The 27284-nt window shown below is 45.9% G+C and overlaps 1 protein-coding gene across 6 annotated transcripts in view; it reads left to right on the top strand.

The window, feature by feature from the left end:
* Nucleotides 1–27284, top strand: part of DGCR2 (DiGeorge syndrome critical region gene 2) — a 345968-nt gene that overhangs the window by 82397 nt on the left and 236287 nt on the right. For 2 of the 6 annotated variants that reach the window (XM_078667850.1, XM_078667848.1), the window contains exon 3: nucleotides 11382–11414. The exons of the other annotated variants lie outside the window; for them this stretch is intronic. In XM_078667850.1, coding sequence (XP_078523976.1) covers nucleotides 11382–11414 — 33 coding nt within the window. The remainder of the gene's footprint in view (nucleotides 1–11381; nucleotides 11415–27284) is intronic. 6 annotated transcript variants of the gene reach the window in all.

Raw genomic sequence — 27284 nt, 5'->3', positions numbered from 1 at the left:
ATATTTGAACCACCTTTATTAAGTTTTGCAGGTGTCAACTTCTAAACAAAGGTAGATAGATCCAGTCATTTGGTGTTTTGTATAGTGAAAAGTTTTCCCAAACTTCAGTAATTGTCACAAGCCAGGAACCACCTGGACAGCAGCAGTACAATCTTTCCTTACACACATAGCGGGTACAGCGCTGAGCACCACAGTTCAAAGGTAATGGCTGGTATGTACAGTCTTGAAAAGGCAGTCCAAGTTACTGAGGCGATTGTCAGAGCACAGTCATTGACTGATGACTGGCCAACCACCTGTGCATTAATCTCCACAAACCGGTATGGTCGAGATAATTCACATTAATACCAACTCGGGTAAGCTCCCTGGGATTTGAATATATGATCAGCAGGCAGTACACATTTCTACAGCAGTTAACACTTCATATGAATCGAGTTCATTTAGGGCAGACAACTTCTGCATAATCAAATTCTGTCATCTCAACGTGGTTTTCCATCCCATTGAAAAGCTTGTGTCCTGTGACCCACATTGTTCTGTACCTTTACTTGTGAATGCTGGGAGAAATTGACGTGAGGGTTCCACCCTATGCCTCTGTAATTAATGGAAGTACGATTAAACAAGCATTGAAAATGCAATAGGTCTCGCAATAGAAGAGTTTGAAATTTTTCGTTTTGCAAATGGATGAGTGGCGTTGCGTGGATGAGTGGCGTTGCGTGGATGAGTGGCGTTGCGTGGCTGAGTGGCGTTGCGTGGCTGAGTGGCGTTGCGTGGCTGAGTGGCGTTGCGTGGCTGAGTGGCGTTGCGTGGCTGAGTGGCGTTGCGTGGCTGAGTGGCGTTGCGTGGCTGAGTGGCGTTGCGTGGCTGAGTGGCGTTGCGTGGCTGAGTGGCGTTGCGTGGCTGAGTGGCGTTGCGTGGCTGAGTGGCGTTGCGTGTGTGTGGCGTTGCGTGTGTGAGTGGCGTTGCGTGTGTGTGTGGCGTTGCGTGTGTGTGTGGCGTTGCGTGTGTGTGTGGCGTTGCGTGTGTGTGTGGCGTTGCGTGTGTGTGTGGCGTTGCGTGTGTGAGTGGCGTTGCGTGTGTGAGTGGCGTTGCGTGTGTGAGTGGCGTTGCGTGGGTGGCGTTGCGTGGGTGAGTGGCGTTGCGTGGGTGAGTGGCGTTGCGTGGGTGAGTGGCGTTGCGTGGGTGAGTGGCGTTGCGTGGGTGTGTGGCGTTGCGTGGGTGTGTGGCGTTGCGTGGGTGTGGCGTTGCGTGGGTGTGTGGCGTTGCGTGGGTGTGTGGCGTTGCGTGGGTGTGTGGCGTTGCGTGTGTGAGTGGCGTTGCGTGGGTGAGTGGCGTTGCGTGGGTGAGTGGCGTTGCGTGGGTGAGTGAATGGTTAGCTGTTGCTTATGCGACGTATAGCACTTAATACTAAAGTAGGCAGACCTTAGCCTTTGTGAGAATAATAGCAAAATAAAAATAAAAACCAGATCAAGTCAAGGACGCAAACGGCACCATGCTATTGTTTATTTACTCAGATGATTTGCATAAAAATGTAACTTGTGAGCACGTTTCTCTAACTCTCCAATAATCCCATTACAACACTTTGCACAAATGAGATTGGGACTCATCCTTCCGAAGTCGAGAAAAATGTGCAACGCTGTGTTGTAGTTAATTTTTTTAATTAACAAAATGCAAATAATGTGGAGAGATTTCAAGTGATTCAGGAATGGGCGCCCGTGTAAAGAGAAAGTACGGCCGGCCTGGGCGGTGATGGTGACCAATTAATGGCACTTAAGACAACTTAACGAAAATTTCTGGAAAGGTAGAGAAGAATTGAAAACTTTAACAAGCAGTGAGACATACAGCTTATATTTTGGATGCACTCTGTTAAAACGCAGCAAATTATTTGAAAAGCGCAGTAAACATAGCGCAGCAACATGTACATGTTGATACAGTCTTATGTCCGGTAAAATATCAACATTAACCTTGCCTCATGTGTGGCTGATAGAGACGCCGTCGGGCATGTGGAATTTCTTTGGCAGCGGAGACCTACATGATAAATTAAAGTATCCGATCCACTACTGAGCATAATGCCGAATGAAGCAAGCATCGCGTAAAAGTATTGTGAGCACGTTTCTCTAACTCTCCAATAATCCCATTACAACACTTTGCACAAATGAGATTGGGACTCATCCTTCCGAAGTCGAGAAAAATGTGCAACGCTGTGTTGTAGTTAATTTTTTTAATTAACAAAATGCAAATAATGTGGAGAGATTTCAAGTGATTCAGGAATGGGCGCCCGTGTAAAGAGAAAGTACGGCCGGCCTGGGCAGTGATAGGGGAGGAGGGAGGAGAAATGCGAGTCACGGCAGCAGCAGCCTTTGATGTGCCTGCCGGCCGGCCGTGAATAATTAGGGGGTGAGAAATGCGCTCGGAGGGCTGCCTTTGATGTGGTAATGCCAGGCAGGCAGGCGGCTGGTGGCATTGTGCACGCGCTTTTTAGGGCTTGCGCAAGCGCAATGACCTAAAAAGCACATGCACTTGAAGGAATCGCCAGTGGAATCGCCAGTGGTGGTTAACCTCTGTTTAAGCCACAATAGAGCTTCGCCAGCTATGCGCTGAAGCGCATCAGCAGGCGAGCCCTAAAAAGGGCCACTTCTATTACCCATCCCAGAGGTCAGTACACGTGTAAAACTAGAATGCTGCTGTACTTTATTACAAGACTAAGTGCGAGTTTGATGAGTTGTCCCTCACACGGCAGTTGACATACTCGCCCGCAGTGCTCTCCTAAGTTGTCTAGGGAATCTCCTTCTAAACCTTGGTTCAGCCCTAGGCCTAAAGCACTCAAACACGAATGTAAGATTCTTGAGTGAGCTTGGCGTTGCAGTGATTACTGTCCCGCAGCCAAGCTGAAGCTCAGAATCAAACAGAAAGTCTATTATGAAGCCATAACTTTGGCCAAAAGGCAATTCTATTCAAACCGTATTGACTCTGCTAAAAACAACATTAAAGAAATGTTGCGATTGTTCAGAGCTTTACATCTCCTTCGGCTCAAGCTAGCGCGTCATCTTCCTCAGTCACCTGGTGCGACACACTTTAGAATTTCTTCTTGGATAAGATCCGCACCATTCAGGCTTTTTTCTTGCTTGGTGACATTGGTACCGAGGCAACTGTTTTGCCTTCACATGTTGGCGTCGAACATCTCTTGGATGCATTTAAGCCGGTGGACTTGCCTGACTCTCTTAAAATTCTTAAGAGTTAAAAATCTGGCTCACCCTATGACCCTTGCCCTGCTAGATAGCTAGCAGCAGTAGCAGAGACGATTAACGAAGTGAAAAGCATTACCAATCTGTCCCTCCATACAGCCAGTGGCCTGGAAGAAGGCCAGATTCTGCCACTTTAAAAAAAGCTGTCACTAGACCCTCTCAATTGAGGGAACTACCGGCCCATTTACCTCTTACCTGGCTTGCCAAGGTGTGCGAGAAGTTTGTTAACTAACAACTCACCGCATTTGTTGAGAGGGAGGGCATTCTGCATCCGGCACAGTCAGGGTTCCGGGCTTCCCACAGCACCGAAATAAGTCCTGGTGGAGTTTGTGGAGGCCATCCGGGAGTGTCTGGACGCCGGCGGGAGGGCAACATTAATTCTGCTTGAACTCTCGGCGGCGTTCAACACAGTCCCTCACTCTCTTCTCCTTTCGCGACTTACCAGGATCGGTGTGTCGGGCACTGCCTGGAATTGGCTCTGGTCCTTCTTAGAAGGACGGGCCCAACAGATTTGGATTCCTCCGTCCACCTTCTCTCTACAGCCTGTTACTACGGGAGTTCCCCAGGGGTCATCCCTTAGTCCCCATCTCTTTAACATTTATGTGACACCTTTAGTCTATCTGGTCAAGAACCTGGGGCCAAGGTGATGGCCTACGCTGTTGACACCCAGCTGCTCTTTACTTGGGACGATAACGATGATTCAGCCTCCTCGGTTCACCACTGTCTCTCTCCCATTTTTAAATGGCTAGAGGCTGCGCAATTAAAGTGTAATGAGGAGAAGTCAGAGATTCTCCTCTTTGGAAAATTCTCTACTAACTTCCGGGAATCTCTTTGGCCTCCTGAGTTGCCCTTGCCCACCTCTGTAGGGAAGCCTGCCAAGAATTTGGGGGTGTGGTTTAACGAGGGCCTCTCCTCCTCAATCCATATCAAGAAGCTGGCCGGCAATTGTTTTGGTCTCCTCAAGCCTCTGATGAAGTTCTTCCTCCTCCTTCCCCTGGCAGCGAGAGAAACAGTCACCTGTGCACTTATTCTGTCCTGGCTAGATTATGCCAATGCTCTCTACATGGGCATTCCAGGTTACTTGCTGAAATAGCTCCAGGTGGTCCAAAATGCGGCAGCCAGACTTCTTTGGGGTATGTCCGCCAGGAACAGTGTGCGATGTCACCTGCACTTTCTACACTGGCTTCCCATGGTGGAACGGGTGAAGTACAAATCGTTGGTTTTGGCACACCGCTCTCTTCATGGCATCGGCCCATTCTATCTACAAAAACGGTTCTCTTTCTATGTTCCATCTAGACAGTTGCGCTCTGTCGCTCCGCCTTGCTCGAGTTCCCCGATTCAAATACTTGAGGCTAGGAGGCAGTTTGTTGGCAAGGAAAGCCGATTTTGCTTGGAGCGCACTGCCCCTTGCCTTGCGCAATATCCAGGACCCAGCAGTATTTAAGAAAAACAAATATTTTCGCTTAAACAGACACCCTCACCCTTTTTGGCATCGCGCCGAGGCACTCGTGAGTAAGCAGTGCACACTACAAATCAAAATAACATAAAAAACATCACATGTGGCTTTACTTGCCCAATAAATTGGGGCTTTTAAAGCACTTCTGCACAGTCCGGTAGTGTCTGGTCAGGCAACCCTGGACGGTAGAAACTGTTTTATACTGTCAGCTAGGAAAGAGTGAAACATGACAGTGTGGCTGTTGTCTCTTCCGTCTTCTGCTCTGCTCACTTTTAGACACTCTTATCAGTGTAGACGTCTTTTGAAATCAATCCCAGTGACCCAGATAAAAAGGTCTGGTCTCACGGTTTATTTTGCTTGATCACGGTATGCTGTTAACCACTGCTTTATGGCTTATACCCACAATTGGGAGAGAAGTATGCTATCGGAAATGTGGGTATTCTTGTTGTGCCCCTGCATAACGCTAAACAGGTCCAGGACTCACATAGGCACACACCCACACACAACCACACCCACACACAACCGCAACCACACACAACCACACACACACAACCACACACACACAACCACACACACACAACCACACACACACAACCACCCTACACCCGACCCTACACCCGACCCTACACCCGACCCTACACCCGACCCTACACCCGACCCTACCCCCGACCCTACCCCCGACCCTACCCCCGACCCTACCCCCGACCCTACCCCCGACCCTACCCCCGACCCTACCCCCGACCCTACCCCCGACCCTACCCCCGACCCTACACAACCACACACAACCACACACACACAACACCACACACAACCACACACACACAACCACACACACACAACCACACACACACAACCACACACACAACCACACACACAATCACACACAATCACAACCACACACACAACCATACACACGCGCACAACCACACACACACAACCACACACAATCAACCACACACAATCACAACCACACACACACAACCACACACACACAACCACACACACACGACACCCAACCCACACATGCACACACTCGCAACCACACACCCGCAACCACACACCCGCAACCACACACTCGCAACCACACACTCGCAACCACACACTCGCAACCACACACTCGCAACCACACACTCGACACACACGACACATACACACACGCACAGCCACACACACACACACACACAACCACACACACACACACACAACCACACACCACACACAACCACACACCACACACAACCACACACCACACACAACCACACACCACACACAACCACACACACAACCACACACACAACCACACACACAACCACACACACAACCACACACACAACCACACACACAACCACACACACAACCACACACACAACCACACACACAACCACACACACAACCACACACACAACCACACACACAACCACACACAACACCAACCCACACACCCGACCACGCACACCCGACCACGCACACCCGACCACGCACACCCGACCACGCACACCCGACCACGCACCCGACCACGCACCCGACCACGCACCCGACCACGCACCCGACCACGCACACAACCACGCACACAACCACACACACAACCACACACACAACCCCACAGACACACACTAGTGTGTGCAGCAAGAGATACGAGACTCTCGTAGTCGGGGAAACATTATGCTCTGCGGTTCTTAAAGAAGCCGATATGGCCATGGACATCACCCTGCTCTTCAAAGCTAGTGTCAAAACAGTGAAGACCAGAAACAAGGCCCTGGGAGTAGCCCTGGACAACAGCAGTAAAGATGAACTCTTCCGGAAGAGCTGGTCTAAGGGGGACTTCAATGTTCGAGCCAAGGAGGTGGTGAGTGAATTGACAAGATGCATACTTGAGTTTGATTTGAACATTTCCCCCCGCCCCCTAATATATTTTTGTTTTTATTATTGTGCATTTGTAAAGACTTTGAGCTCTCTTGGCAGCCTAAATGTGATCTCATGGCTAGACTGCCGACTTTGGAGCTGGAAAACCAAGGTTCGAGCCTCCGGGTCGACTCCAAATCCTGTGATTAAAGGCAAATCACCTAATCTCCCAGTGCCTACCAAAACAAGCATTTGCAATGCAATAGGTCTCCCATTTACGTGAGTTTGAGCTATTGGCATTGTAAATGACAATGCTTTTTTAACTTTTGGTTTTTAAAACTTACATAAAAGGCATTGCCATTTACAATGGCAATAGCTTAAACTCTCATAAATGTGAGACCTATTGCATTGCAAATGCTTGTTCATTGTCTGTCTGTCTGTTCACACAGTTTCTAATGTGCCCCATTGCCATAAGTGCAGTCTGCCATCAGAGTCTGGCATTTGTTGATTCTCCCCTAGTGTCTGTCCGCAGCCCGTGTTGTAATTTAGGTACTATTGCCCAACCTTCCCCTTCCCCCTCCCGTTTTTGTCCCCTTCCCCCATTACAAAAAAAGGTACAACAAAATATCATTAGAACAGCCAGGAAGACATTGCCAGCATTTCAAGGACAAAAAACTAGAAGACATTTTGGATGTTAAAACTTTTTTTAAAGTCGTTCGGTTGTACATAATGTTTTCTTGGTTATATAGAAGGTAACAAAATGCTTATAACACTTTATTATAACTTTTAAACATGCTACAGCATAGCTTAAAGACCTTGGCAAAGCCAATAGCTCTGTCTTAACACTTATAAGATCCCAAAGGCGAGGCCTATTGGCTATGCCAACAGTGGTTAGGTCGAGCTACAGCAGCGCATGTGCTGTTGCTCGACTTTTAGTAAGGGCTTTTGGAAGTGCTACCCTGGCCTAAAGCTTGCGTGCATGTGGCCTAAAGCTTCCTTGTGCTCATGAACGCGCGCATTCACAGCCCTATCACATAGAGCGTGGCGCCCTGAATAATGATTACAATCCAGATTCCCTGCTCAAACGGAGATGTAAGCCCGCGGTACAAGGCACAGTGACGTCGAAATTCACCCGTCAGCATATCCAGATCCGATTTGTATTTATTTCAAACCGGGTTACATGTGCGGCCTTTTAGCATTGCGTCCTTGCTGCAAACAAAACTTTGCACAGGAATAAAATTACAGCTGGAGTCACTCGCAAACCCAGGCTCAAACTTTCACGACCAACCGCATTTTCTGCTGGTTCTCCCCCTGGTTACCCGAGCGGCGTCTAGCGTGACAAAGGTGTAGAAAACAAAGCCGTACAAGGAAATAGTCAAGCAAGCTTCCTCTAATTGAGAAACACTCGGGGACACCAGCTCAAAGCACCACGAGCAACTCCAACCATGCACAGCCTCCGACCCCCAAAACCCCCACACATACGCTCGATCAGCCGTTCAAAAGCAACACAGCTGCTTGCTCCCTACTTAACTTGTGCCCTCCAAGAAGCGGGCACAAACACCACCAGCCGTCAGTGCACGCTTTCGCCAGGGCACAAACACCACCAGCCGTCAGTGCACGCTTTCGCCGGGCACAAACACCCTCAGCCGACAGTGCACGCTTTCGCCGGGCACAAACACCACCAGCCATCAGTGCACGCTTTCACCAGGCACACACACACCACCAGCTGTCAGTGCACGCTTTCACCAGGCACACACACACCACCAGCTGTCAGTGCACGCTTTCACCAGGCACACACACACCACCAGCTGTCAGTGCACGCTTTCACCAGGCACACACACCACCAGCCGTCGGTGCACGCTTCCATCAGGCACACACACGCCACCAGCCGGCAGTGCCCAATTTCTACAGGCACACGCACCACCAGCCATCAGTGCACACATCAATCGTTAACGCATCCACAATTAACTATTGTAGCAATCGCAGTATGGCACACTTTACTTTTAAACATATTCATCTAAAGCGCAGCATGCCACCATTGCTACAAAAATAAATACTTTTTTTTGGCCTGCAATGTATACACTTTTGTTGCAGTTGGTGTTTCAATATTTAGCAATGCCAATAGCTCAAACTGAATTAATGCGAGACCTATTGCATTGCAAATGCTTGTTCTTCTTATCTCGGTTATTGGTTCCCTTCTTTTTTTGTGACTTCTCCTGACCCTTTCCATCAGTGCTTTAAATGGTCCGGTACTGAGTACCGGCACTTTTTTATTTTGAGAGGGAGAGCACCGGCACTTCTCAAGATAAACTGAATACTTTTAAATGGAGAGTACCAACACTGATCAGAAACATGCAGGTGCTCGGTTTTCCCATTTCAAGCTCTGCTCTCCATTCTGTGTGGGATTCTGTTATTTTTTTGAAACTTTTTTTTTTTGCCCTTCCTCCCTGATCGGCTGCGCGAGGAAGATTTGTTGCCCCCACCCTCCCACTACTTTAAGAGTTACTGCTTGTATCCTGAAGTCTGGGAATTTTGTAGTTTAGATTTTGACCTGGTGCACGTGGTAGCCATATAACGATGACACTGGCCATTTGGATACACAGCGCTTAGAGGTAATAATTACCCTGTTCTTAAATACACATATTCTTTCTGCAACCATGTGAATATGAATACGTTTTGGATAATATTTCCCCGGGCACATAAATATTTGTTGAGCTGTTAGTGTATTATTTACTCCATTCATTGTAATGTGTAAGCGGTGTACCATGCACTGCAGGCAAGCTAGCATAATAGCACATGTGCCTCGGTGTATGTTTACACGTAAACATCTTCGCAAAGCTAGGTATTTGCGAAAGCGCCATAACATTATTTCAGATCAGAAATAACTCCTTGATTTGTGTCTATAATTAAATGTCAGCAAAGCTTAATTGAATGCTTTTTATTTCATTTTGGGGCCTGGATGGAGTAAACATTACGTGAAAACCTTTGAATGGTTCAGTAAAAATAGTATCGGAAAGTCCTCCATGTTCACATACACAGTATAAAGATTTCCTAAATCCATAGCAGGTGTCTCGGGCCTTGGCAGCAGCATTAGTCAAAAGCTGGGTATGTTCATGAAAGCCTTTGGAAACATTTAGCTGCTTGTTAAATGTATTATTTCTGCTCCAATTCAATATAACAAACTGCGAACAGCGTACACACATTTACTAACCAATATCAGCAATAATTGTGCAAACAGCTAATCCCGTAAGCGCACCTATACAGTTTTATACTGCTACTAACGGACCTTTTAAAAATTGGCTACATTTACAAATTGTGTTTCCAAGCTTCACTCTTTACAAAACATAAATCACTTTTACTATATTACTAAACCATTTTATAAAGAGTGCTCATTTGTCAATTGCTTCACCAAAAAACCTTTCTCTTAAATTATTCAGACATTATTACAGATTAATCTCTCAAACTGCTACCTCCAACACTTTTAACTAAACTTAGTAAATACATACCGAAAACGGACAACATAAAGGATGTACCCACATCAGTAAAAAACATTTTTTCTTTTTGCCAATGCTAAGCACCAGTAGCAAAAAGCATTGAGAAAGCCAGTGGATCTGCATTGGCAGCCAAACGGCAAGACCTGTTGGCTTTGCCAATGCTTGTTGGGTTCGCAACCAGCAGGAGCATTTCTTCAGTGTTTTGTACATGTCAGCGTACTATCTTAATGTGTCTGTGGCTAGTGTGTAACTTCTACATGGCTGGAGGCATCATGCAAATGCCAAACCTATTGGCTTTGCCAATGCTAGTATTTTGTGAGGGCCCAGCAACTCCAGACGCCGTGAATGGGCTACACAGCTTCTTGCAGCCCATCCCAATGGTGTATGCCAGAGGCAAAACCAGAAGTTTGGCAGTAAGCGCCAGACCTATGGACTTTGCCAATGTGTTTTAAAACATTTTTTTTTATACCTTGGCTCGTGTTATTGCCTATTCTACCGCGACCAGAGAACAGCAAACCTTCTCATGTGCTGTATGCACATGAGGCTTAATTTCGTCATTTAAAGAGCTGAGTTGCAATATTTTAGAATCCCGGTCAATGTTGTAATGCCCCGGTATTGCACAGTGCGTTGGCTTTCACATATTTTGATTTTTGTAATGACTTAGCGTTTGATAGGCAGGACTGATCCAGGCAGACAGATATCGACTCTGGTAGCATGCATTTAGAATAAAGGGAAGTGTTGAAACTGCCTCTGCGTGAGAGAAACGTTTAAAGATCATGTTTTTTGTATTAATTTTAGGAGATTCAGGTTAGGTATATTAATGGAACATTTTCTTTCCTCGCTTTTAATTTTGTACAGTTTCATCCAGCATATGATACCTGAACAATTTATGGGCTTTCAGGAATAAGTACTCATCATAGACTTTTTAAATATATTGTAAAATTCAAATCCATGTAAAAAATCAACCCTATGTGATCTTGCTTTGCCATCTACTGTATACCTCTATTTAAAAGTTTAAGTGAATATCTTTTCACACAATTGGCAGTTGGAGATTTCAACAATCCATTCATTGCCTCTGAACGGCACTATGGCTGGAACAGAGTCGCAGTGTCGTGTTCCTCGCTGTCCCTCAAACCTTTTGGTCTTTCAGATGCAGCGGCTTTTTGCACCAGCTCCTGTTTTCTCAATCGCTTTCTGATTCTGGGATGTAAAACTACAAGTTTGGTCTACATTCCGAAATGCTACTTGCCTTAGCTGAGTGAAACCTTTCAAACGACATTACTTATTGGACCTTTTTATTATTCGTTTATCTGTTTTGCTTTATAAGTTATTCAAAATTTTCAATTACAGGTGCCTGGATAGCTCTAGCAAGGCTGCAGCCTGGTAAGATTGTTTTGTTCCACCAGCTTTTGTTAGCTAATGTGGCTTAGTCTGCTTTCCCTGACCATGTGATGCTCTCAAGGGCGATTATTATCCACCTGTCACTTTGAAGTCTAGAAGAGGTTTCCTTCTAGACCCTGTCCATCTGTAGCTTAGTCCCTTGCCTAGATCTGTGTTAAATGTTGTATCTGGCATTCGTCTTGCGTATAATTCTCCTGAACAATGCAAAGTTACAGAGGCTGATGTCTTCAGAATAGAAGTATTTGTTTTACATCCCTTGTTCTCCTAAATGCACCCCGCCCCCTAAATTCGTCAATGTCCTTAGTGTTTGTGTTGCTACCATAACATTCTTCACTCCAGTTTGTATTGGATTACGCACGTTTGACGTCTTCAACTCAAACACTGATAACTATTTAATTAAGCTCTTTCATGTGTAAAAAGACATTGGTACATTTTTGAGGATTAGGGGATTCAAAAATGGGAGCTAGAGGTGTTCCTCATAGCTGTGTCAGTAAAAAGTTGCTGGAGGGTTCTTTCGTCACTGAAGAGTGTCTGGGAACTTTTGAACTCTGCCACCATTTCATATTGAAGTGGCATGGTCAAATTGTACTGTAAAAATTGGAGAAATAGCTCTCCTGTACCACACTGAAGATATGGCGCTGAAATATTTATGAAGATAGCTCTCACTCAGTTTAGTAGACACATCCTTTTCACACACATTTAAATATGGAAATTTTTAACTATATCCTCTGCTTCCTCCGGTTGAGATAAATAGAAGTTCTGTTTTTATAAATTGAAGCCCCTTGGATTAACCACTTCGCTGCTAGGAACCCCTCCCCCCCATGCTAAGCCTTTTTCTGGCTATTTGGGGTAGTTCGTGCTTAGGCCCCTGTAAAGGTACACAGGGTTTGTGGATTCCCTGGATTCCCTGGAGGGGACCAAGAAGCTGGCCAAAATACAGCTCATTTTAGGTTTTTTTAGGGAAAACGGTGGAAAAAAGTGCTGCAGAAGTCTGAATAATTTCCTCTAAAAAAAGTATCAACAAAGGGTTTGTGGTGCTAAAATCACCAACTTTCAGGAACAGGCAGACTTTTTTCAGAAAACGCAAATTTTCTACAGAGTTTTGGCATTTAACTGGGGCACAGGCTCTTTTGTGTATTTTTGGTGCTTTCAACCTCATTCCAGTTAGTGGTAGAAATGGGTGTGAAACCAATAATGGAACCTGGAGAAATAAATATTTCTGAAAAGAAAATAACTTTCTGAATTCTGTAAGGGGTCATTTGTGTCCTTCAAGATTTTACTATAGAAATGAACAATTGAAATAAAAAATATATCGAAATCGAGTTGGAAAAAACAGCCATTTGTGCCAACATTTTCACTTGTAACTTCTAAGTGTGGCAGATTTTTTAAAACGATATACCGTTAAGTCTGTCGGACCCTTCTAGTTGCGGGGATATATATGACTTGCAGGTTCACCAAGAACTCGCGGTACCCAGAGCCAATAACTGATTTGCGTCTTGCAATGGTTTTTCATTGCGTACCAGGTATATAGCAATTCATTTGGTAAAATATAAAGAGTGAAAATTAGGTACCAAGGAAACCAATATATTTCCCAAATGGTAGCAAAATATGGAGTTTAGAAGCAGTGGTGATTTGCATATCTCCGAAATTGTGGGTAACCATATACGCATGTGAATTAGAGGACATTTTTCATATGTGGAAGGCAAAAATGCAAAGAAAGTCAATTGGTAATAACATTTGTTCTACTATTCTGTGTTCCTCTAGGTCTCCTGATAAAAATTGTACCTCACTTGTGTGGGTAGGCCTAGTGCTCACGACAGGAAACAGCCCAACATGCAACATAGGTGCATCATATTGTTCCAGTGAAAGCGGACCCTTTTTTGGTCTAACCTACCGCAGCGCTCATGCGATGTTGTAGGAGAGGGCCACTTGGAATCACTCCAGACTTCCAGGAGACTTCTCCGTGTGGGTCGGACTCCTCCCACATATTCCATTGCCCTTTGCGTTTGGCTTTCAAAAATGAAAGCACGCAAATTGCCAAAGGTGGGGTATGTCCCGCCTTTTCTGAATACGTTCACTCCCATGGCCTATGGGTCTCTGGAGTGAGCAGCGGCGCGCAGTGTGCCCGCTGAGTTCCAGGATCGGGTTACTAATTAACCCAGCGCGGTCGCTTTCACTTTAGCGACCCCGCTTGTCTGTGCTTGTTTTTTTTCAGGGTGAAACATCCTGGCAACTATAGCAAACTAATAACTCTCAAAATTCCTGTACCATGTACGTCACTTATTGTTTTAGAACTAGAAAAATAAAATCAAGCAAGGTAGCCGGGCTCACCATGTGGCACGTAGCGCTATACAGAAACCATTAAAAGTAAACAAGCATTGGCATAGCCAATACCTTAAAGTCAACATTGCTTAAACAAACTAGCAAGCAAAATCACCAAAACTTAAGCTCATAAATGGTGTGTGTATCACTATCACCATGAGGAACAACTTAAAAACGTTGCTTCCAGAAGCTGCTGCTCCTACAGTAAGTACATTTTTTGGGGGATCCTGGCAAGGCACACCTCCCTGGACTCTCTCTTGGGTTTCAGGTTTTCAGAAATGTGTGGGTTTGGTAGGATTCCCCAGATGGCTGCCGAGCCCGCGACTAAAACGCAGGTGCCCCCCTTGCAAAACCAGGTTGTTTTGTGATGGATAATTTTGATGTCCCCACAATATGTTTTCGGTCCTTGTCAAGTGAGGTAAAAATTTTATCGGGAGACCTGGGGGAATTCTGGGTGGTAGGAAATTGGTGTCCGATCTGTAATCCCACAACTTTCCCACCCAGAAATATGAAAATAAATTGATTTTGTTTTTCAGCTAAATTTGAGGTTTACAGGGGAATCTGGGTAGGAAAGCGTTGGGGAATCCATGCAAGTCACACCTCCCTGGAATTCCCCGGATGTCATGTTTTCAGAAATGTCTTGGATTGGTATGTTTCCTTAGATGGCTGCCGAGCCCAGGATCAAAAACGCAGGTGACTCCCTCACCAAACAAGGTCTTTTTGTAATCGATAATTTGGAAGTCTCCACAGTACATTTTGGGCCATTTCCTGTCCTGGGTACTAGGCCTACCCACACAAGTGAGGTACCATTTTTATCGGGAGACTTGGAGGAATGCTGGGCGGGTGGAAGTTTGTGGATCCGTGCAGATTCCAGAACTTTCCATCACAAAAATGTGTGGAAAATGTGTGTTTTTGTTTCATATTTTATTGTTTTCCAAATTTTGAGGTTTGTAAGGGTGTCTAGTTTGTAAAACGTTATAGGTTTACTAGGTTTACCTAGGTGCCGGCTGAGCTAGGGCCCACAACTAGGGACATTGCAAAAAAAAAGGACACTGTCCGTGCCTAGTGGGCTTTCTGCCGCCCTGAAAGGGGTGGGCAGATCTGGGGCTATTGCCCCGCTATGCCCCTAAGGGGGGCAGAAAGACTGGCATTTTCAAGACTCTGGCATTTTTTTTAGGGGGTGAGGGCATTGGCATGCCCATTCTGGTCAGCCTTCACCCTATAACTTTGAAAACGAAATATCACTGGTGTCTAGTGGGCTTTCTACCCCACCCCTCTCGAGGAAGATAAGGGTCTATTGCCCCTATCTGCCTCCCAGGGGAGGGGGGGGAAGCAAAAAAACTGTGGCAATTGTTTTTTGGGGTGGGGGCTTTGTCTTGCCCATTCTGGGCAGCCCCCACCCCTACGTATTAAAATAAAAAGTGCCTAGTGGGCTTTCAGGGGCTATTGCCCCATCTGCCTCCGGGGAGCAGAAAAACTCAATGTGCTAATTTTGAATGGGGGGAGCAAAAGCCCTTTCCTCCCGGATGTCTAGGGGATCTCCCTCCTGCGGCGATCCCCAAGCAGGCGTCCTCTAGGGAGGGTGCCATTGGGAAGGGGAGATTCTCCCCTTTCCAATGATGCCTCTTCCGTGTGCTTCAGTGTTGGGGGGGGGGGGAATGAAAGAGCCCCATGAGCACTGAAACTAAGTTTCAGTTTCATTTTCAATGTAATGAGGTCCGCGCGCCATGCACGCGATCGTCTTTACATTGAAAATAAAAACAGATGACTGGAGTTTGGGGAAGCTCTTTCCTACCTCTTTTAGCAAAGAAGGGATTTCGTGCTAGTGTGCACATGATGAATGGTTCTGTTATGAGCACTGGTGCTCATGACGGAACCATTCCGTCATGAGTGCCAAAGGGGTTAATAAAAAGTGGCAGGTAGTTCTGATCCTCTGAGTGTGCAGTCAGTGAAAGGAGACAACAGCAGGTGTGACCAATAAGAAGCAAGGAAATGAGTGACAAGGAAGCCAACCATTAGTAATTATAGCTAAGTAGTGGTTTTGATCTTTATTTTTTGTTTAACAAAAGATTTTGCTAAAAGCACTTATGCTCCCTTTTTCATGAAAAACATAAAAAGCTTTTAAACGTATGGTTCTGGATACAAGATATTAGTGGTGCTACCATTTCTAGATGACAGTTGTTCTAACATGCAGCTATGGGTTGGAAATGGAGGTGGCTGAAGAAACTGGGTGAAAGGGGTTGTAATGTCTTCACTCAGATTTGCCTGGTTTAGATGCCTGCTGTGTATTTCTCTGGAGTATCTGTCTCATTCAAGAATATCTATCTTTCATCTCTTACTGCCCTGTGTGAATCCTGGACATTAACTTGCAATAAGGGTCCCTCTGCGTTGTTTAACAGCAAATATTTTCCTTCTACTCAGGCTAAGATGCCTATCTGCTCGACTGATACTAGAGAAGGAAAATGCAGTTTGTAGACTAAGGATGATGAGCAAAAGTTGCAGCCTTTTACAGCGTATTTATTGTTTCCAAAAATAGAACTATTCTAAGGACTGGGCTGTCACAATTGTACGCCCGTGAATCTCATTACACGACAACCCCAAGATGCCACCACTTCAGGATACAGGGGCAAAGCAGAGAGCGAAGCGTTTACATCTGAAAACTTTTTCTGACCTATACTCTGGTGTCTAAATTCCTAAAGACACCATCTTCTGATGCCACAAACCCTGCCAATGCGTTAAATCTCCTGCTATACTGCCAAACCATAGCTACTTGCCGTACTACAAACACCAATTTTCTGACACAACCACAGACACTACAACCATTAGCACATATTTTCAACACTGCTTCCACACATAAATTGATAACGCAATTAGAATTCTGCGGTAGAGCTCACCGACGCAATCCCTCTGTGTCAGAAGGCTAAGGAACATGGACAAAGGCCCTGAACTCATAGATGTGCATTGGGCCTTCTGCTAGGGGCAGATGGAAGTGCTGTCTTCAAATTGCCAACATTGGCTGAAACACTTTAAAGTTCTACTTTGGTTGTATCGTACCCCACTGCAATTACATAAACTGGGGCTGACTGACGCCCACAACTGCCTTAGAAGTAACGCACCTTGTGCGAATTTTCTTCATCTGGCGTGGAACTGTCCCAGGATAGCGGCCTATTGGAGTGATAGAGCTTCTGGGCTACGGTAGGGATGTTCCACCGGAAAGCCGAAACTCACGGCTATGCTTCTTCTCTTAGCTAAGCGCAGAATAGCTATGTATTGGGGTAGATGGCTAGCACCGAAAGTGAAAGATAGGCTTCAAGACATTACTTTTTGTTCCGGCCAACTATCACACTTTTTAGGTCTCGCGACCTGCGGTGCACTGCGTAGCAGTGCTCATGCAAGTCGCGTGAGCTATTGTAGGTAAAAAGGGGGATTGTGAGCTGCGCTAGGAATCGCACACGCTCGTGCATGTGTGTTTCCTTTTCAGCTCCCCCATTGGCCTTTGCGTGCGTCTTATTGTAAAAGCCTGCACGCAATTGGCCCGAAGCACGCGCATAGCTCCTCCCATGGCCTATTGGTGTCTATTACGCGCACCAATCGCGTAATAGGCACCAATAGGCTGTGGGAGGAGCCATGATTGTGCCCACACAGGCGTGACGTGCGCGCCACTTGTTTAGCTAATAGTTTGCTTGTTTAAGTTACTGGCCGCGGTGAGTAGGGTGCCGCAACTACAATCCCCAGCATTCCCACATTCATGTGAACACTCTCGGTTGTGGCATTGGCTCTACTGCTTTAGAAATCATTTACTAGGGCTAGTTATTTTTCATGTTAGAAAGCGGTGGATTTGGGACCAGCAAGGAACAAATGGCTTCCCTCACCTCCTCCAGCAAGTCGATGCTGCTTCGACCGAAGAAATCAGATTATATGTGCCCTATTTGCATCGTGAATCAAGTCAAGTCAAGTCCACATTTGTAAAGCGCACAATCACCCGTAAGGGTCTCTAGGCGCTGGGGGGCCGTCGGGAAGATTAAGCGAGCTATTGCCAAGAGTCACATGGTGCTGGGCTAACCTGCCGCCGGAGCCGGGGATCGAACCGTGGTCCCCAGATTCCAGCGTCAGTCGCCCTGGCCAATCAAGTACATATAATACAATGTGAAAAGTTGTTGGAAATTGGTCCCTTTTGGAAGTGCTGCTGCAGAAAGAAAGAGGCAGTCTCCATTGCAAAATGCATATTTGCAGGCCCTGTTTCAATGTCATCCAAAGCCAGGCACATAAGCGCCTCCTTTTTGCAGTCAGTATTTTAGCATTACAGATCTGGCCATGATTTTTAGGGCTCGGCTGAACGTGCGGAAGCGCGTCTCCGCCGAAGCTCTTTTGTCGGCGTGTGTGCTTCCCAGGAGACAATCCTGGCCGCGCGCATCGCCCTAAAGGCGATTTCAAAGTGACACGCGCACGCGAACGAGCGCTGCGGCCAGGCGCTGTCTCCCGAGAAGCACACACGCATGCGCATACACACACACACACACACAAGTGCCCACGCACGCACATACATACAGAGACACCCCCCCAGCTCACATACACACGCGCGCACACACACACACGAGTGCACCCCCCTCTCCCCACCGTCGCACACATGCATACACACACACACGCACACACACACACACACAACGAGGGAACCGAGCCCCAGCCCCCCTCAACTTACCAGGTGAATTCTGAGGGACTCCGCTCTCCTTCTGGCGTCGCGAGACGCTTTCACTCCGCCTTCTCTTCCGGTCCGGATGCAGCCCCGCCCCCGTCACAGGCGACTTTGCCTGACTTCCGGTGAGGCTGCTGGGCTCAATTCTTCTCAGGTCTGTAAATTACCATTAAATCGGGTATTGGCGATATATGATCTATCGGGGATTTAGAGACGGCAGGAGTGCGCCATGAAGCAACGAGGCATTCGGTACACGCTGGCATTACTATCTTCGTGCCACAGCGAGGGCCACCGGGGTATGTCTACCTGGGATGTTAACAGCCACGTCACATATCAAAGGTTCTATTCCAGGGTGCAGACGAGCGCGTACACTGGGGGACACTTACGGGGTGGGCGCTCCTTTTTTTTTTTTCTTAATGCTGCCCTCGCGCTAATCAATGTCAGGTGAGATGGCTTGCGAATTTAACACTGGCTGCAGTACCGAGACGCGTACAAAAGTGTTAAATGTAAATATATATGTATCTGGGTATAAATGTGGGTTAATTGCTCAGAGTGACAGTAAACTAATGAAAGTACAGGAAATGCGGGGAGGCGAAACAACCGAGGAAATATACACATGCATGTAGATGTAAAATTGGAATTACACGATTGTTAAAACAACCAGCTGCTAGCTGAAATCTAAAAAAAAAGTTAGTAAAACCATGAATAAAACTCTGTGAAAACAGTTAATAAGAAACCCTTAAATATGAAACACCTGACAACAACAAAAAATAGAATACAAAAACTGAACGCATAGGCGCGGGCCAAATAATTCACTTGAAAAACAATCCCTGGTAGAGGGGGCAGGATGGCCGCCGTGAGGTTGTGGTGAGAAGTCGCTCCAGACCTCTCCCCCCTGAGACGCCCAGATGGTTGGAAAATAAGGATTATTATACTCCTCTATGGATCTGAGTAGCTGGTTGCAGAGAGGACTGAACAGATTCCGCCCCAAATATCCAGGTGTAAAAAAACAACTCAGCCGATTTTGTCAAGGAGCACTGGAGCTGAGAGCAGCGCTCCGTGATCAGTTGATAAAGATGTCTACACGCCTATACAGAGATAAGGAGAAGGTAAAGATGCAGCAAGACGCTACAGCAAACGCACAAGGAACGGGCGGTAAGGGTGCCCAGGGTAGCGTGAAGAGAACCAGCAACGATCTAACCCCTGGATCGCAACATCACCGAGGGCCTGGCGCTATAAGGAAGGCAATTCCCCCGATGCAAAAGGGGAAGAAAATAGAGAAAGAGAAAGTGGAGAAAGCCGAGACGGCAGAGGTGCGTGCAAAACGCGATACAATAACAGCGTCTGCACCTAAGAAAGATCGGCTCATGAATTCCCCAAACGGAGATGTCACAATAGCGGCAAAGCAAGGCATGAGTAAAGGGAAAGACGCGGCACTGAGGCAGCCTACCTTGTTGGAAGCGTTTACCCCGAGGAGAGGCTCACAGCCAGACACGGAATCTACCGCTAGCAGAGACGTCCTCGAGGACGCAGCGGATGAGTCACCAGCAGAGACGGACGCTTCCAGCGTGGAGACAGCGGTTGCTCGGCAACCAAGAGACCCGGCAGCAGCACTCATCGGCAGTGGTAGCGGAGGCGAAGAGGAAACGGGAGCTGAAGCGCCGAAGGTAACACAAGCCCCAGGTTCAAATGGCAGTGGGCAAAAGCAGCTTAAAGGGGCTAGCAATGACATAACATTATCTGCATTGAAGGGCTCACATAATTCTAATGTAGTAGGAAGCGCAGACATGCTGGCAGCGTTAATTCAGTTGGAAGCAGAAATGAGCGATAAAAGACTGAAGGAGAGAAACAATGGGGGTAATTCTATATCGGAAGCAGGAAAAAGTCTAAAATCAGGCGCAGAAAATAAAAACGCTGAACCGGAGAAAAGAGAGGGAGCCTCACTGGAGGCAGAACGCTTCTTTTCAGTGAATGAGGATGCTGATACTACTCAGTCAAGCAAGGAGGTTACAGAGGATTCAGATGAAGATTTAAGCTCTGGTTCAAGCCCATCTGAAAAAAATACTACGCAGAGAAGGAGAAGGTCAAAGGGTAAAAGATATGGCGGAGGACTGGATTCACCAGTAATCGGGGGAAGGAAGCTAGATTGGGACTACTCTGCAACATCCCAGACTTATGTAGAAGAAAGTAACCCACAGGCCTCCGGTAATGCCCCTATACCACCGCAGTACATGGCCCCTTTTGACACGATCTGTTCCACTCTCAAGCAGATGCAAGGGGAAGCAAGGGCGGAAAGTCGAAGGGCTAGACAGGCCACGAAGAAAATTCAAAACACTCTCAGAAAAGTTAACAAACTATATGAAGGGCTCAGTGAAAGAGTGACTGAGGTGGAGGTTCGGACTGGAAAACTAGAGGATGATGTTGGAGGATGGCAGGACTTTAAAATGGAGCAGGAAAAGCTGACAGTCGACTTACAATGGTAGCTGGAGGATTTTGAGAACCGCCAGAGGCGGAATAATATACACATTTTGGGAGTAGAGGAAGGAGCAGAGGGAGACGATATGATGCGATTTGTGGTTAATTTGCTGAGAGGAGCTTTTCCTGAATCAAAGTGGGAGTGGGAGAGAGATATACAACGAGCGCACAGATTTCCCTTTACTATCAGGAAAAATCATGGGGACAAGAGACAGACAGCTCAGCATGCCTTGCCCAGAGCCATCTTGATCTATGTCGGGAATTATCTGCTCAGAGAGGAGATAATGGACAAGGCTAGACCGGATAAGAAAAGATCTTTTGAAGGGATCACTTTCTTCGCCAGGCCAGACTTCTGCCACGTAACAGTGGAGAGAAGATGGAGACTGAGGCAGCTTATTAAACCCTTTCAGGCTTTGGGCTCTGAGGCCTTTCTCCTATTTCCAGCTAGACTGAAAGTGGTTACAAGGGGTAGAATAAACATATTCCTATCCGAGATAAAAGCCCAGCAATACTTGGAGGAGATTAAGGCACAGAAAGGGGGGCGAGAAGCGGAAAGATGATAAAGAAGGAAATGTTAGACCCTGATATTTAGTTGTTTTGAGGGCTGGTTAAATTTAATGGACAGCGTTTGTAAATAGTGAAATGGCACAGAGGAGTATATAATACTCGGGGTGTTGGGTTAGGGGAGGGAGGGGAGCGATATCCACAGACTACTGCGGCTACACATAGGTCTCACGGACCTATTTGCCTGTAAAGGGGGGGAGGGGGGTGGTGACCTGAGGGAGGGTAGGGTGGGAGCAGGGGGAGAGGGGGCTGAAGCGAGGGTTAAAAAACACAAAAAAAGGGTGAAAGTATGTAAGAATCAGCACAAGAAAGCACAATTCAGAGTACAAGGAAGGAATCTCTATTGGTATTCAACAACCGAAATGATGAGGATACATGATACATATCATGTTTATTATGAGAACAAAATGCTAGATCTTGAATGGTACGTTGAGTTGGGTAAAACAAACGATCCAGTTAAATGACCTGTAGGATAGCTACTATCAATATCTGTGGACTGAATGATTTGGGGAAAAGTTTGAAAAGTGGCGGCACTGCTTAGGACACTTAAGTTGGACTTGGTCTGCCTCCAAGAAACGCATGTTGAAGCTTCCAAGAGTTATATAATGAATCATTTAGGGTTTTCGGTACTGGCAAATACTATGCAAGAGACGAAACACAGAGGAGTTGTGATACTAGGAAGACCCACTGACGTAGAAGTAATAAGGAAATCAGAGGATAAGTGGGGAAGGTGGGTAATAATAGAAATAAAATTTAAGGGAGAAAAATGCACCATAGTTTCTGTGTATGGTTCGACAGAAGACGACCCAGACCTTTTTCAATTCTTAGACACAGAGCTGGCACTATGGCCTGAGCCAATTGTATGCTGTGGAGATTTTAACATTCACGATCCTACTAGTTCATTTGGACAAACGGGGGGTATATATATAGGGAGGAAAAAGAGAACCCACAGGGCACTATCAGATATGGTAGCAAATAATTCTTTAGTTGACCCTTGGATAAAAATGAATCCAGGTTTTGATGGTAGTACATTTTATTCGGCCCCACATAAAGTACTTGTTAGGCTGGATTATTTCTTGATTTCATACTCCCTGATATCAGAGGTACAGATAGATAAACAGCCTCGAATTGTTTCAGATCACAGTCCTTTGATTTTAACGATTAAACTGGGTCAGGCGCAAACGAAAGATAGGCAGTGGACATTTGATAGAGCCCTGTTGAAGGATGAAGGCTATAGGTGTCACATGACAGAATGGATCAGATCCTATTGGGAAATTAATAAGGATACAGCCTCAGTGGGAGTAGTGTGGGATGCTTTTAAGGCAGGAGTACGGGGAGAAACAATGAGCTATGTGTTCTCAGCACAGAAAAGGACAAAACTCAAAACTAACGAAGCTGTACAAAAACTGATAAGGGTGGAGAAGGAGCTGGCGCAGGCTTTAAGAAATAGGGCACCAATAGAAGAACATTTATTAAAAATTGTGGCACTTAGGGTGGAGGTGACGGAAAGTATCTCTAAAAAAGCAGCAGAGATTTATCTGACTAAAAGAGAAGATGCCTACGAGTTAAGTGAGAAGGTAGGCCATCTATTAACAGTGCGTACCAGACAGAGACTAGCTGCATCGGACATTGTTGAGATTGTGAACGAGAATGGAATCTTGGTTACTGAAGTAGACAGAGTGAGAGATGTATTCAGGCAGTTTTATGAAAAATTATACACTAGGGATAGTATGGGTACGGTGGGCGAGATGGAAAGTTATTTAAGGGAGGATACCTCGTCAGGTGTGACGGAAGAAGAGAAAGATAGATTGGACTCCCCTTTTACCCTAGAGGAATTTATCATGGCATTAAGCACGCTTCCGGCAGGTAAAGCTGCCGGACCGGATCAGATTCCGGTGGAGTTCTATAAGGTATTTTATCAAACAGTGGGAATGGAAATGTTCAATGTCATGGTGGAGGCACAGAAAGGGGATGAAGTACCTGAGACATGGGGGGAAGCAGACATCATAGTTATTTTAAAAAAAGGGAAAAACTCGACACTCCCAGGCTCATATAGGCCTATTACATTGTTGAATGCGGACACGAAGGTATATTCTAAGATTGTAGCGACAAGACTGGCGGGAGTAATAGAGGGATTGGTGAGTCACATTCAGCATGGCTTTATTCCTGGAAAAGGCACAACACAACACATTAGACAAGTTATCACAACGTTTGATGCAGCGAATGTCCTGGGGGACTCTATCGCGGCACTATTTTTAGATGCCGAAAAGGCGTTTGATAGTCTCCTGGGAATATCTATGGCAAACACTAAAATGGAATGGATTTGGAAATAGCTTTGTAACAGCAATGCAGACACTCTATAAAAACCCAACAGCAAGGATTAGAGTAAACAGAGGCAAATCATCAGTAGTTAGGATTGGGAGAGGGACCAGACAGGGCTGCCCATCATCACCATTACTATTCGCCCTTTATCTAGACCCTCCGATAAGGAAAATTGAAAGCAATGTAAGGATTCCTCCAGTAAGGTTGAATGGATGTGAAATAAAAATACTCGCCTACGCTGACGATATTGCTATCCTGACTCCTAATCCTAGTATGGCTATAGTGGAAATTGAGACTGAAGCACAAAGATTCGGGCAAATATCTGGATACAGCCTGAACAGCTCCAAAACCCAAATAGTATGCAATCAACATATGGTGTTTAGTGATCAAAGAGTTGTGGATTCTGCTGTATATTTGGGGGTTGCAATCACAGCTGACTTAGACGTGTTGATACAGAATAATCTTGTGCCACTCATGACAAAAGTCAAGTCCGATTTAGTTCGTATGAACAATCTGCATCTGTCATTAGTAGGCTGCACTAACGTTATAAAAATGCTAATATTACCGAAATTTCTGTATTTTTTTAGGACAATACCATTATTTTTTGAGTTAAAATGGTTCAATGATTTGGAAAAAATTCTGAATAGATTTATTTGGGCCCATGGCAAGACCCGTAGGGCGTATCGCTTTATGTCTCTGCCCAGAGAAAAGGGGGTGTGGGGGGTGCCTGATTTTAGATTATACTATTGGGCATCTGCACTTCAATATATGCGGGGACTGATAGGGGGGGGTGGTATAGACGTTAGAACAACGAATGATTCATCTAGGAATATACTCCATTGTGTTGGGACCGGAGGTAGAGAACTCCTTCCTCAAATGTATTGATTTTGCTTATTTTAAAAGAACTAGATTCAAGACAGTCCAAGCTGCAATTAAGATTTGGAATGCAGTGATGAAAAAAATTGGGCTGGGCCGATATAATTGGTATACGAGGATGTATAAAAATATTTCCCTCCCAAGGCAGATCTTTGGTGACAGTACAATGGCGGGCTGGGTGGAGAAGGGGATAGTACAGCTTTGGGATGTGAGGAACAGGGAGGGGATGTTCCAATTCACAGATCTAATGACTAAATTTGGGTTAGACAGGAGGGACCTTTTCAAATTTTTTCAGCTAAGAAGTTTTCTGGGGAATAAGCAGGGTGGAAGTATAGGGTTTGCTAAAGTAGAAATTCTCGAGAAAATAAGATTGGGGGGTGATTGTTCAATACGGTGCTTTTATGCAAATTTGTTAGCAGGGAAATCAGGTGACATAGTTAAGCATGGTGAAAAGTGGGCAGACAGGCTGGAAGGGGAGTCCTGTTGGTTTAAGGAGTCATTGGACTTAGGGCGTACTCTCCTGTGTTCAGCACCGCTTCAATCGCAGCAGTATAAAACACTTTACTCGCTCTACTTCACCCCAGCAAAAATAGCAAAATGGGGGGGTACCACAGGCATCACATGCCCAAGATGTAGCTCCCTTGACGCAGATTTAATACATCTATTCGCCGTATGACCGCAGATACAGACGGTGTTAAAGGATATAGAGAAGTTTCTGGATGCCACTCTTAATATTCAGATTACTTTAAAACCTCCAGAAATACTCCTTGGGATAGTTACAGACACTAATGTCATTCAGAGGGAGTTCATCTTTGTCGCAATGGCAGTTTTTAGGCTTTGTATAGCTAGGGCTTGGTTAGACAAAAAACCCCCAGGAATGCAAGTCTGGCTGTCTAACCTTTTATCAACCTATAATTTGGAAAAAAATATATACGCCCGGAAAGGTAGGAAAGGGAGGAGATTGGGTTTAAGGATATGGGATCCCATTATAAGATGGAAAGAAGGATTGGATCTGTGAGATTTGAACAGGTCAAGTTATGGCAATTGAAATAATAGATGCTGATATGTTGTTTAATGAATTCTTAATTGTTTTCTTTTTGGTGTATGATGTAATGTGATAAATGAATACAATGTATGGTTGAAGAATATATAATGAATTGTGTGAACTGTGCAATGGTATAAATAAAAATATATTTAAAAAAAAGAAAAACAATCCCTGGTCAATAAAACCGGGAACTGTACCAGCGCTGACAGGTCGGAGCCGCAGCAGGCACCAAACAAACCTGAGGCTTTGGTGCTTGCGTCTCTCAGACTGACCAGTGATCAGGGCCGCTCTTCGGAGCAGGCAGTAGCGCATGGCTATTCGTGGACATTGGTGCTTGAGGTTCCCGTGACTGGCCAGTGCCCTGAGCCGCGTCAAGCCACTCCCTCCAAGGGCACTGAATGACTCGACACCGGCCCCGCCAGCCACTAGGAAGAGCACGTCCCGTGATGTCGCCATCGCTCCCCTCTACTGAGCTGCAAAGAGCACAGAACTATCACATTTGCGGTTATTCAGCCGAGTAGGCGTCTCTGTTTAATTCAATATAGTCTCTAAATACGAGACAAGGAAATACATTGCACAGTGGTTAGTTTAACAAGCCCTCGGCAGGTGCAGATGAATTTATTTTGGGAAGTCGGTGGCCGTGCAATTTCTTCTCCCATGAGTTCATGAGTAGTACCCCACTCGCCCCAATTCTGAAACTCACTGCCCTTTCCTCGAATATTCGTCACACTATTGAACTGAATATATTTAACAGAACACACTTCCTGAATTTACACTTTTGTAATTATGGAATTCGCTCGAATGAATGTTGGTAGAGTACCGTCGACCTTTCCAGCAAGAAAATTTTAAAAGTCATCACTCGGATATGAAGAAGGCTCGCCCTCTCCTTTAGTAGAGTATTTCCTCGATAGCAGTTGCCCCCGTTTGCCTGTCTTTACCGGCTCCTCGTTATTCCTTATTCTGTTCTTTTGTGAATTCCAACCCTGCTTTCTTTCAGTATGTAACTCTTGAGGTTTTTTGTTTCACCCTATCTCTAAATGTATTGCGTGTTTAGCCTCGTCAAGGGCCCCTTTCCCTTCTGCGTTTTCAATATGTGTATTTTCTATACTCGCTCGTCTTTTCATCCGTTGTGCTTCCAACCTGTTTTCGTGCCTGTTCCTCTGAGGTGTTTCGGTATTTCTCTTGTTTCTTGCCTTTCTGTGTTTTCTTTATGCGGGTTTCTTTTGTTCTGCTGAGTTTCAGACTCTTCGCCTGCTGAATTTTCACGGTTTCCGTCTGTCCGCGCCGCGTGTCTCTCCCTGTCCTGCGTTTTTTCAGCATTTCCGCGTCTCTTTCTCCGCTGGTTTCAGTCTATTGCTGTGTCTTTTCTTGTACAGTGTGGTCTGCCGTGGCTGTTTGTCTGTAGTGGTTTCAGTGTGGTCATCCTCTCCCCTGTTTTAGTACGTTAGCGTCTTTGTCGTTCCCCTTTTTAGGGCTCGGCTGAACGCGCGGAAGCGCGTCTCCGCCGAAGCTCTTTTGTCGGCGTGTGTGCTTCCCAGGAGACAATCCTGGCCGC

Source organism: Lissotriton helveticus, chromosome 11, assembly GCF_964261635.1.
Source record: "Lissotriton helveticus chromosome 11, aLisHel1.1, whole genome shotgun sequence".
Taxonomy (NCBI): domain Eukaryota; kingdom Metazoa; phylum Chordata; class Amphibia; order Caudata; family Salamandridae; genus Lissotriton; species Lissotriton helveticus.
The sequence above is the reverse complement of the archived record's forward strand: the minus strand, read 5'-3'. Positions and strand labels throughout refer to the sequence as shown.